This window comes from Phalacrocorax aristotelis, chromosome W (assembly GCF_949628215.1).
Source record: "Phalacrocorax aristotelis chromosome W, bGulAri2.1, whole genome shotgun sequence".
NCBI lineage: Eukaryota > Metazoa > Chordata > Aves > Suliformes > Phalacrocoracidae > Phalacrocorax > Phalacrocorax aristotelis.
In genome coordinates, this window is record NC_134310.1 from 14,957,994 (window position 1) to 14,970,929 (window position 12,936).

The 12,936-nt window shown below is 33.9% G+C and overlaps 1 protein-coding gene across 6 annotated transcripts in view; it reads right to left on the reverse strand.

Moving 5' to 3' along the window:
* LOC142049872 (nipped-B-like protein) overlaps positions 1-12,936 on the reverse strand; it is a 172,029-nt gene that overhangs the window by 17,139 nt on the left and 141,954 nt on the right. For all 6 annotated transcript variants that reach the window (XM_075078010.1, XM_075078011.1, XM_075078007.1 and 3 more), the window contains 14 exons: positions 12,448-12,591; positions 10,573-10,662; positions 10,112-10,326; positions 9,908-10,010; positions 8,886-8,984; positions 8,640-8,786; positions 7,331-7,465; positions 5,783-5,881; positions 4,573-4,626; positions 3,277-3,385; positions 2,576-2,712; positions 760-900; positions 350-443; positions 85-239 (listed from right to left, as the gene is read on the reverse strand). In XM_075078010.1, coding sequence (XP_074934111.1) covers positions 85-239; positions 350-443; positions 760-900; positions 2,576-2,712; positions 3,277-3,385; positions 4,573-4,626; positions 5,783-5,881; positions 7,331-7,465; positions 8,640-8,786; positions 8,886-8,984; positions 9,908-10,010; positions 10,112-10,326; positions 10,573-10,662; positions 12,448-12,591 — 1,722 coding nt within the window. The remainder of the gene's footprint in view (positions 1-84; positions 240-349; positions 444-759; positions 901-2,575; positions 2,713-3,276; positions 3,386-4,572; positions 4,627-5,782; positions 5,882-7,330; positions 7,466-8,639; positions 8,787-8,885; positions 8,985-9,907; positions 10,011-10,111; positions 10,327-10,572; positions 10,663-12,447; positions 12,592-12,936) is intronic.

Consider the following 12,936-nt stretch of genomic DNA (forward strand, 5'->3'; position numbering starts at 1 on the left):
AGGGACTAGGAATACTGTGCTTTCAAATTGAAGTGGAGCATCCAATATACATAAGATGTGGAGAGTAAATACAAGTTTTTTTACCTTACTGTTGCCCTTAAAATCTTCCTGATCAAAATCAAAATGCCGACACAATGCTCCAACAGTGAAAAGTGATCTAAGGAGTGCTGGTTTATTGGCCGTAAGTATTGTACTATTGCAGTCTTCCTGGTGTTGACTTTTTAATTTCGAAAGTGCACCTACAGTAAGATAAAAGTTTTGATCACAGTATTTAATCATGATGTATCCCTAGGACAAGACTTGTAGCCAAAATTGAAAAGTGACAATTACATGTTGTGATTTTACTTACCATAGTATCTATTAAAACAGGCCCACACAAATTTATAGTTCTGGGTAACCTTGTTCACAACAGCCCCAAGACAGCTCACACAATGCTGAACAACCTAGGATCAAGAAAAAACAAATGAGTTATATATTTAGAAGTTAAATCTGAGATTTTTGTGAAGTTATGTAGGAAAATGCTATGTAGAACTAAAACTAACGATCTAACAGATGTAATGTCCATCTCCAAGACTGCTCTGAAAACCTGCCCAAACTTATAATTGTTAAAATATAGCAACAACACATACAAACACCAGTAAACAAAGAACGTTGATTTTTCATGGCTCAAAAATTATCTTCATAATGAAGACAGACTTTCTTTAAATCAAAACTATGCATTTCACAATTTCAACTGAATAGCAGCAATTAAACGCTTACCGTCATGCCATATTTGATGATGAGTTTCATAAGGTCTTCCTCAATAGTGGCAAGAAAGGTCTCACTTGGGTGCTCCATTAGTGGCACTACAAGTTCTAAGATTTTTGCAACATTGCAGATCACCATGAAATCATTCTGGGTCTGAAACAACAGTATTTATAGCATTTAACATTTCTGGCTGTGTTACCTATAAGCTAAGTATTCGTAATATGTATTATGCAATACATATGTATTAATTAATATGTTTACATACAAATACATATTAATATAATACAATTCCATAATAGTATAATACAATTATGTATCTTATGCAAGATATTTGGTAAAGATTTAAAAGAATATTTATATAGTTTACATCTGCTTTTAAATTACATATTATTTTGAAAGCAAGTTCTTGTTTTCTACAGAACTTCTGGAGGTGGGGGAAAATCTGTAGAAGCAAAACTTCACCTCTCATCAAGGCTGTGACAGTCCTAAAAACTTTTGGTCCCGATAATTCTTTGGAGTCCTACAACAAATCTAGGAACTCTTCCTGACACATGCACACTAGAGAACACATGACACCTGGCAACAGGTATCAACAACAAATGAAGTTGTGCTATGGATGAATGTGGCTTAAACAAAATAGATAGTTACGTGCACAAATATAGAAATTACAACTAAAATGACTACTGGTTTACATTATCATGACTGGATATGTATTGTGAGGGATCTATGGAAAATGTTTATATATTAAATATACATCCTACTAGAAATTGACTTTTTTGACAAATCAAGATCACTAATCACGATAGGATAATTCCCAAATGCTACTATCAAGCTATTTAACATATTTGGGCTGACAGTGGTAATTCTACAATTCATCTCAACCTGTATAAGTACAAAACTTACGTAATACACTAAAGAGATGTTGCAGCAAGTAATTAATCAGATAATCCTTTCCTATACTGTTTGATCAGAAGCAGCTCTAGAAGTCTGTTGTGGATGTGTCTAGAGAATGCTCCAGGGCTGAACCTGTAAAACGCAAGGCTATACCTACAAGCTAAGCCAATAACAAGTATTCTCAAGCCTGCTCTTCCCTGGGCAGCTGACCTAATGTAATGGATCGCTGCCACCCACTCAGCCAAGCTCTTCCTTGAGCCATGGCTGCATGATCCTGCCCTGCTCCTTCTGCCAGATCAGGGGTTCATCACAACCTTCACTGAGCCAACTGTGCTAATCAAAATTGCAGAAAGCAATGCAATGTTTCAGAGGAGGGGGGCCATTTTACCAGAGTGGGGGGTTCAGCATTATAGCTCTCTACTATTTTTGTGAGCTAAACTGTCTTACAGGGGAATACAAAAACACCAGAGCTAGGGAAGGGAGAGGTGAAGTGCTAAAGAGGATAGAGTAGGACATTTTCCTTCTGATATATTTGCTTTATGTTAGATCACTCTATCTTACAGAACCATATCATATGTTAAATCTTAACTACTTTTAAGATTGTGACTATAAACCAAAACAATTTTAAGAAGTTATTTCATAGCAGGTGAAAAACTGGGTTTTAGTCCTCAAGGGAAAGAGGCAGCACAGGTTTCAGTTTCATTTGGCTATAAAATGTGGAGGTAGAGGGTGAGAAACGGCATCTTAGAAGCTACAGAGATCATCAAAAGGACCTATCATCTCCAGAATATATGATGCTCATGAAACAGAAACACAATTTTTATTTCTCTTTTCCTACCTTCAATGTCATCAAGCATACAAGACAACCATTAATTTCCATGCTTAATTATCTGGGGGGAAAAAAAACCCTGATTTTCTAATTTTCTGTACTTACACTACATTTAGTGGTCAGGTATGGCTGCATGGTCATGGCATGTTTGACCATTAGCTGGGGCCTGATTTTGCTGAATAAGAACAAAGTGGTTATGCAAGCAACCAAGCGTCCAGAATTCACACCTTTGTTGTCAGAATCTGCAAAAAAATTAGAAAATACACAAAATAATGTTTGAGCAATGAAAAACATATAGCCAAAACATCATATATCTCTTTCATAACATAACTTTCAAGATCAATACAGAATATTCTTAATAGATTAGAGATGGGAACATAATGTGTTAACGTTTGTATGTGATCAGAAAATATGTGAAAAAAGAAGCAAAGATGCTTCAAAGACATCACTAGTTTTTAAACTACTTACTGTACACAGAACACTGGCCAAGCCAATGATTCCTATTACAACTGTAGAACATATTCATGCAAATAAAGCTTGCCACACTTTTTTTGTTTTAGTGATCTGAAAGTTTGAACAAGTTATTTTAAAAGTAGTTCTGTTATTGTGGTTAGTTAGAGAAAATTAGGGAAGGTTTATTATTATACAGTGCTCAAAAGTTCAAAATGAACTTAAATGCAATAATTCATTACCATCAGTTTTTTAATAGGAATTCTGTAACAGTAACTTTTCACGATAATAATTTGAACCACTGTTACAGTATCATATAAAATTCAAAGGAGCTACTGGGTTGTAAACAATATTACCTGATAAGGTTTCCTCGTATTTAAGTATGTGCTCAACCAAATTGTCAACAAGTTGAGTACAGGCTTTTTTCACAGGTTTATATGAGGCATCCTCTTCTGACTTCAACAGCTATAACAGATGAAACAGAAAATGATTTAGTATTAAGCATGCATTCATTTACATTGGATACATGCTGGTTTTATAACAATTACTATGGATACACAAGGATTTTGCACTACAAAAGCATTTAACTTCTCCATAAAAGTTACATGGTGAAGAAAAAATTAAGGGAAGTAAAAAAAAAAAATCAAACCAAAATGCATGAGAAGTAAAGAAAAATTAACTGCGACAAAAAGACAGAAGAGAACAGCTCTACTGATTTTTGCATTGGGATGAAGGATAACTTTGTACTTAATGAAATAATGCAGAAAAAAAAATAATGTAGTCGTACTTGACAGCAGTAACTAATAGGAGTTAGGAAGGCTTTTTAAAATGCTTAGAAAAAAAAAGAGCAAATTCAAAAGGAACGTTGTTTTTGACACTAAGCAAAAATATCAAACTAAGATGAAACATAGTTCTATGAACATTTTAATCAGTTAATATAATTGAGCCTGTACTGTCGCTTTTTCTTCAGTGCAGGCATTAAGAGGCACTTTGGTTTACTTGGCTACCTATTTTCATGGCACTCCAGGCTAAAGTAAAAATCTTTGGAGACCTCTAATTCCCCCATGCATGCTTTTGTTAATTTTGCTTGAAAATTAATGAGCGCATACAAGTTGTAGAGGTGAAAGATAACACAGGCTGAGAGAGATAAACAAAACAAGCTCATGTCTTAGAAAAAATCAGAGTAAAATATAATGTAGAAGTAAGCTATACTCTGAAGATTCACTGCTTCTATAAACCATGCAACAAATATATTGGATGTGAAAATACACTTATCTACCATTTTTAAAAAATCTACATTACACTAGAGGCCTTATTTCAGAATTAAGTATCTTAGCTGTGGACTTCATGTTATGTCATTCATTACTGAAGAGACTGTGAAATTAAAAAGAAAACCAAAAATCCTCCCCAAAACAGAAAGTGAAGTATTTTTAAAACAGATCATATGGAAAGAAAGTAAGTTATGTTGGAGACAAAGAAAATTATAACAATGAAGATTTAAAAAAAAAAGGTCAGATGTTTAAAGGGCATGAATTGAATTTGTCTACTGTAAAGGACTGCTCTTGTAGTCTCCCTTCAATGTGTTTTAGTATCAAAAGAAATGTTAAAATTCTTACAGTGATTGTGCCATACATTCAAAATTCATTACTTACATTTTGAAGAAGCTGTTCAAACCAATCATATCCTGTATCTCTACAAGCTGCAACCTAAAAGTAATTTTGAGAATAAACGGGTTAAAAAAGGCATCTGAAGAAAAATTACTTCAATACAGATGTCATATTAAAAGATCAGTAAACATGCATAGATGTATTTTTTTTGTATACATTCAGTACAATATCTTTGGAGATCAGAAACTGTCTTCTGCATTTGAAAAATAGTTCTCACCATTTAAGAGATCCCAGAATTTGTATCCCATACAATAAAAGGCCTACACATTTTACTGGAGATTGCTGGCTCTAACATAAACCAAAATTTGGTTTTGTAGAACAACATTTTGTACAGATTAAAGCACAAATACAAGCCTGACATATTAAAAATGAATATGTGTGTATATATATATTTATACAAACAAACTAAGCCTTCACTGGTATCATATGTCAGGAACAGTTCACGGGTGCTCCAAAATAGAATTGGCAGGAGAACTGAGAATTCGGCTGAAGTCAAACTGACTGATCTGAAATACTGAAGAGCAGGATGGAGTTTAAACCCATAATTTTAATTAGTGAAGTGAGTACTTTTATCTGATATTTACATCTTGGTATAATTGATAATAAAATACCTTCTCAGCACAGTGGGTTTTACACAACACGTTTTCACTACAAGTGTATAAGCATTTTATTTGAAACAGATTTTTTTTGAGATATGCTATTTAATTTGCTGCTCCTAAAAAGTAGATAAAATTATGCAGATACTAGTTTACCCTGGGTAAGAACATGACCCTGTATTTGTTAAGACAGCTTATTAACCTTTCAAAATAAATGTTATCAATTGAGGAAATTTTTCTTTTGAAAGACAACTTCTTAGTTAGGCTTAACTAAACACTGCTATTAGCATTTCCTGGAAAATGTTAAATACAACAGAAATTTGTTGTGTTTTAACTGAATAAATATTTTACACAACCTGAATGTAATGTGGTCTCAGTTATCACTGCAAGCAGATTAGTGAGCATTTAAAGTTTCCTAGAGCCTGTTCCATCAGATGAATAATTCTAGCATATATTCAGTGTCAGGAGACATATAAAGAAAATAATCTGGTAACAATTACTTGCATATTTTTTGTATTCTAAAATACTACAGACAATATTTCAAAGATACTAAAAACATAATCAAATTTTGCACGAAACTTAATTTGAATTTAACATACCACATCAGTGATGTTTAGTATTTTCCTGGTCATTGCTTCTTTGTCATGGTGTGGAGTTGGAGTAAACCAGAGCTTCTGGAATGTCTCATTTACTAATTTCTGAAGGAAAAAAAAATATTCGCAGAAATAAATAGGTTTATGTTGGCTCGTAGGCGTTATTTCTAATACATCCATACAATAGATTTGTTGATGATACGTGCCATTTCATAAGGAATTATTCAACCTAAGTGAGACTGCTGTAGAGTATGTTATCTGAGACAGACCCAGATCTACTATTACAGCAGTTATACTGGCCTCCAAGCAAGCTTCACTAGAATGATTGCTAGGAACGGATGCTGCAGAAAATGGAGTTACCTCTTTCCTGCACTGATTTGCATTCCTCAGGAAAACATAGTACCCTGAGAAGCTGACAACTGAACACAAGATTACAATTTCTACAGCAGAATTAGCAGCAATTGTGGATTACTTTGGCATTTTCAGAACAGCTGTGACAAGGTAGGGAAGAGAGAGAAGCCAAGTCTCCCAACCCAAACATAGGAAGTCTGTTCCCTTCCTATGTGTTTGGATGGAGGAAAAGATGGAATAGAATGAAAGTGAACTAATTATTCCTGAATTATTTATAAAGCATATGGTTGTAATAAGCATTCTTCATCCATGGAGACAAAAAAATACATTGCAGATACTGCCTCATCTTTCTGAGGTTGCTGGAAAGGCAAGGGAAAGGAGGAGAGAGAACAAGGGCATACTCCTTTCCTAGCAGCACCTTGGATCCAGCTGTTCATCTACTTGATTAACAGTCTTCTCTGAAAGCCACTTGGCATTAACATATCTCAAGTGGTAAAAATATATGCTGCAGCTTTAAAGTTGCAGATTTCAAATCCCACTGAAAGTGTGATACAAAATTATTACAGGTGTATTCTTAATTACACAGCAATTTAAAAATTACCTTTGCCAAATCAAACAAAAAACATCAATGTCACATTTATGATTCAACACAATCTTAATTTTATGCCCTTCTACATATACATTGAACAAAGAATAGAATATGATCACATAAGTAACATTTTAGGGGGAACAACTGATTCATTAAACACTCAGAATTAATGAAAAATTAGTACAGATTAATACTTTATAATTTTTATACACTGAACTTGCAAATCTTGCATGTACTAACATCAAGTACTTTTATTTTGACTTAAAGTTTGTTTGCAGAAAGGACTTTTATATGCCAATTTTACTTGTTAGAAAAGAGAAGTACCAGAGGCAACACTTGCAAGAAGAAAAAAAAAAACTCTAGACAATAACTTTTTAAAGTCTTTTGATTGTCAGCAAGAACTTGAATAAAATAGAAAAGAAAGAAAATCAAGTCAGACAGCAATGTAGAAAGCCAAGATATTTGCTCTCAAAAATTAAAAGTGAATAAAAATCATAAAAATTACAATGAAGAAGCAATGAAATACTTTTTGATTTGGGTGTGTGTGTGGGGTGTTTCAAAATATAGGAACACATTATGATAATTAAAATCCTGAAGGATATGTTTCATTCTACCTTAATGCCTTCTTCGTCATTGACTCTCCGAATCATTTTCACACACATCTCTGTAATTTTGGGAAATGTTGGTTGTTCAATGCAGATATCCCTAAGTATCTTTATGACTCTCTTTCTGACACTGATACCAGTATCCTGTGAAGAGAAAAGCATTATGCTCTTGAAAACAAATCAGACATATTAATTAATTAATGTATTACATTAATTAATATTTGAAGATCACCCAATCTGACTTGCAAAATGTATTTAGAAAAGGCAGCTAAAATATTCTGGAGTGCATTTATACAAAAGGTCAGCATAAAACTTGCACCACTGTATTTGCAACAATTCTAAAGGTTCTGGCTGAGTCCCTAGAACACTGAAATGCTTCCTCCATTTATACCCCCCCTTTTAAGAGCTCATGATGTTGCAAATGTATAATTCCACTTCTTAATTCAAGAGCTTACGAACTAAATGTGATGATGCTTTAGCTACTTTGTTGGAACACACAAGACCCTTTGTAGATCTGGACTGTAATACTTCAAAAGCCTTTGGATAAAGCTTATGGATAAGATACATGCAGCAAATCTTTTCCATTTTCCTAGGCTTCATCTAAGGAGAAGGATGAGGAGCTTCATTTCATATTACCTTGTTCAAAACCTGTTCAATCTGAATGTCGGGATAAATGGCTTCATGCATGCTCATATGCAGATCTCCAAAACCCTTCAGAAATGTGTTTTATCATGTAACTATAGAAAATTAGTAGTATTTGACTAAAAACCTGACATGGATGATAAAAGCTAGCGTTATCTTACCGTTAAATTAACATTGTATTTTATCTGAACATCCAGACAAAAAATGCTTTTTATACAAAAACACTAATAAGAAGCCTTTTAAAACACTAAAACATAGCATAGAAAAACAATAGTTTTATCTTTTTTTCTTTTGGATTACAAATGGCAGCTTTAGATTACTGTGTTGTAGATCTTTCTTCATCACCTACACTACGGAACTGCCCTCAATGACCCATATCTCAGACTTCAGAGATGTGGCAAAATTCTTCATTTCACCTAATTTGTGCCTTAATAGAGGAATCCTGGTTCTGATGCAATACAACTTTCTATGTATATTTACCTTTTGACGTAACAAAGTCTCACTGGAAACAAGTGATGCATTTTACAAGGTTGGTCTTAAAAGCACGATGCTCCCCATTAAAATAATAAGATATAATTTACTCTTGGGATCATCATTCCATATCATTAAATGTATAAACTCAGTTTAAAAAAATTTTTCCAATGACACTTATCATAAATATCACAAGTCACCGTACCAATATTCTTTCGATCAGCATGTCATAATACTGCTCAGCAAGCTGAGGACGACAGAGGACAAATCGGCCAAGCAGCTCCACAGCTGCTTCTCGTACACTAGTGGAGTTATCCATTAACCGTCCATGAACACCTCGTTGCATATCCAGCTAAAAAGAACAAATAAAACAGATCCAAAATAAGAAATAAAGATTTCTTTCAAGCATGACAGAAAAACACATGTGCACAAAGGATTTTATTTTTTTTACCCTGGCTAGAATACTGGGATCTACAGCAACAACCTCAGACAAACACTTCATAGCTTTTGTTCGAACAGCAATTGCATTTTCACCAAGTACACGCAGAATCTAATAAGAGAACAAAAACAAAGATTCAATTGCTTTGGGAAGGTAGCAAAAAATGTTTAACAGGCAAAAATGCAGCAGAATAACATGTAAATGATTTAACTAAAATAAGAATATCTGTCTACTAAAAATTGCATATATCTTCTCAGACAGTAAAAAGGTGCATGCAAGTGATGTTCCGTGGCACTGATAACTGAGCATGGATATTTACTAGGATTTGCTACATCTCTAAGACTGGTCCAAATGGGATTTACACAAGGTCCACATGTTCACTTTAAGTCCCTTCATTTTAAACTCTACTTTTGCCATTCAATTCTGGCTTTCACCATGGTTCTTTCAACAGGAGAGTTGGATTTGGACACTATAATTTTAAGAATGGCCCTGTATGCAGATCAATATAAGTAACACAACCTAAACTAAACTAAATCAGTACTGGAATTCAAACATGTCACCATGACAACATGGTTAGTGCTCTTCTCCCAGAAAAAGGAAAGAAACCACACTGGTCAAACAACAGCTTCCAAAGTGACAGTGATGTGCGCTGCAAGCAACTGACCAAGTGGGCATGTATTTTCAAATCAAATTAAGATCAATTTAATGAGTTAATGTTAGCAAATGAGCACGCATCTTACAGAAACTGTAAAAAAGATTTCAACATTTTGTAATTATCCTTTTACTGTGTACATCTAAGATAATGATTTTGCCATATACATACAGACAAATAAAATAATGTATGCACAATTTGACATATGAAAGGCATGCAAGAAATATAGGCACTTAATACAGAATATGAAAGCACATGGTGTTATCATGGCTTGTTAAATACCCGTGCTCAACAATTAACAGATATTGCACACTACTGCAAAAGTGTTTGGTATCAGAAACCACCTCTGTTTCACTGTACTAAGACTTCCAGCACAGTTTACCTGTGTCAAATAAATATCAAAGCTCTGGGCAAATGGCCTCATAGAGGCCAAGTAGCGAACAATCAAGCATGCATCTTCATAGTCCACAGTATCAGAATTCATCCTGCAACAAATCCAATGTTTTAATTAGGACATGTTTATAAAAAAATGATTAAAATTGTCAAATGCATGGTTACTAAAGAAATCAGTGGTGCTGAAACGTACTTTAATGTACTGAACTGAGATGGAGCAGTTTTAATGATGCTGCGAAGAAACGCTTTGCGACTTTCCGCTCTATGCATGATTTGTCCTGTGGTTTCAACATCTTTTGCATGATGAGTTCCTTCAGATGAATCCTCATCTTTCTGAGATTTAATTGCTTTCTCTGTCTCCATAGTTGTATCACGGAACCACTGTGCTATATAAAACTTCCGAGAAAACTGGAGAAATACAGGAGGATACACAGAAAACAAAACCAACAGATACAGAAGAGTGAAATTTATAATTTATAACGAGATTAAGTGAGTCTAATGCATCAACCCTATTTTGGAAAACACAATCAACAGTATACGTTAGGGTGACAATTTAATTGAAGCACTAATATGCATGATCAAAAATAATTTTATTCAGTACATGCTACTGAAATTATTTTTATATACACTTGACATCAGAAAGCTGAAATTTACCACTAATGATGCATCAGTTTCTGTGTTCTCATTCAGATAATCTAGCAAAGCCTTTTGCAGCTGTTGAATTTCATCTTCTCCTCCTGAAACCTATCAGAAATAGAAAGATAATTATAAAATAGAATATTGCACAGTGGTAATTATCATCTGAAAATCTGCATATCCACATATAAAATACACTGAAGTTTATGTTCTGCAATTATCAATAAAACTAACAATTTTTAATCAATTACTTCTAAACTTTATACGGACTAAACCAAATTAGACTGTGACTCCAAATTCTAAAAAAGATTAACAGCAGAATAAGACTGGTTTTAAAACAGACTGACTGTTTTGATTAATTTTCATTCTATGATCTTGGAAGAGGACCCTCTGTCCCTGAGGAAAAAAAGTGCTGAAATCACACATAGTAGACCAACACAAGGTTTAAGCTATAAAAGTCATCATTAGCTCTCTCATCAATATTAAATACTAAAACAGTGACTTCTCAGGTGAACAAGGGATAAAAGGCAAAAAAGTCAAATGAAAATAAATATGAAACACAGACAACAGTAAAAACACATGCAAAATATTTGGTATAACTGTTTTCAGGGATAAAGCATCCATACAGAGAAAGTGCAGCAAGTATGCTCAATCCATCTAGTAAAGAACTTACAGAGGTTGTTCCCAAACACCTCTGAGCTCTAACACTAAAGAATCATGCTCTCTGAGACTCAACTATCTATTAGTCAAAAAGCTTGAGAACAAACATACATTTTATAAAACCACCACCTAGTGCATAAAGCGTATCTACAGAATACGGTAATTTTAATTTTCCTGTGAAGTACTTCTAAAATGCACAAAAAGGATTACATATGAAATATTAATCTGAGAACTAGTGCTGGAGACTATCAGATTTGTAAATATCTAAACTGTATGAATGTTAAAAACAGAATGTATTTTTTCCAAGAGGCTATTTTATAGGACATATGTATATCCTGATATCTTAAATAGTTCTACCCTATGTAAACTGAACAATGATTTTTGTATATGACCATCAGACAATATACTTCTCCCCGCATAGGGGTTATAGAGAAGAAATCAGTATCAATTAACTTGTTAATGAATCGGAAACTAACTTTCTCAACATCTACAAGATAGTGTAAAACCAAAAGCATAAATCACCCTTTAGATCTAATCATGCTGAGAATAATTAGTAGTTCAGAAAGAAATGTACAGCATCCATAAGAAATGTGCAAGTCCCCATTTTTAAAAGGACACATAAGACCTGAGGTTTTCTCATCATACTATGTACCATAGAGAGCCCAAATGCATACATTGCTTTATTAACTGCTGTCACCCTTGTAGATTTGGAGACAAGCAGCATTAGAGAATGCATATTTGCATTTCTGCTAATGAAAGATATATGCAAGTCCAGTTAAAAAAAACAAAAAAACCCCAAACCAACCAAAAAAACCACAAAAACCCCACCCCAAGACCAGCTACATCACATAAAATAAGCCCTATATGCCTCACAGTTTAACTCTCTAAAGCCTCTGTATGAGTGCCATAAGCCCAATTACCACTTTGCAGTAGCAAATGCACATACATATCTATTTTTAAGGTCTCTTAAGACAGAATCCAACTGTCGCTCCATTATTTCCCTCTATATTGTCACAAGAAAACTGGTTTTACCACTGTAGTTAACCGCTTAATATGATCACTAGGAAGATGGTGTGAGAAAGACATGAATTAACAAATGCAATACTTATAAATTGAGCAGATTTGATTCAGGAATCTGAACAATGAAAAAGCTCATTCTCCACACATCTTTAAAATGCTTAAATTTCTAAATGGATACATCTCAATCCAGCTGGCACAGGATCTCTCACAAACCTGTTTGAGGATTCTGGCTATAGATCCTTGATCCATTTTGCTAGTGACTGCATCTTTCCTCAGTCTTGCAGCTACAGTTCCAAGATAGTCAAGTGATGCAACTCTTAATGCCATTTCTGTAGATTTGTTACTGAACTGGTGAACCTAAGAAAAGCAGAATAAACTGTTATTAAAAAAATATTTATTTATGCAGCTGAGATTCTTCTCACAAGACATTGCTTGACCTTATTAAAAAATCTACCTAACTTCCATGGTGCATAAAATTATGTAATATCGCAGATACACTCCTTACTTTAATGTTTTTTCCTTTATTGGGTGTCTCTCTCTACAAACATGCCTGTTAGAGGTTTTTTTTTAATTTATATTTTATAAAAATAAACTGGACAACTAGTAGAGCAGATATCCTTTGCAACAGCATAGATCTTAAGCACCTTTATGCAACTTCCTCATTATTCACACAAAGAAAGCAAGCTACATTTTACCATGAAC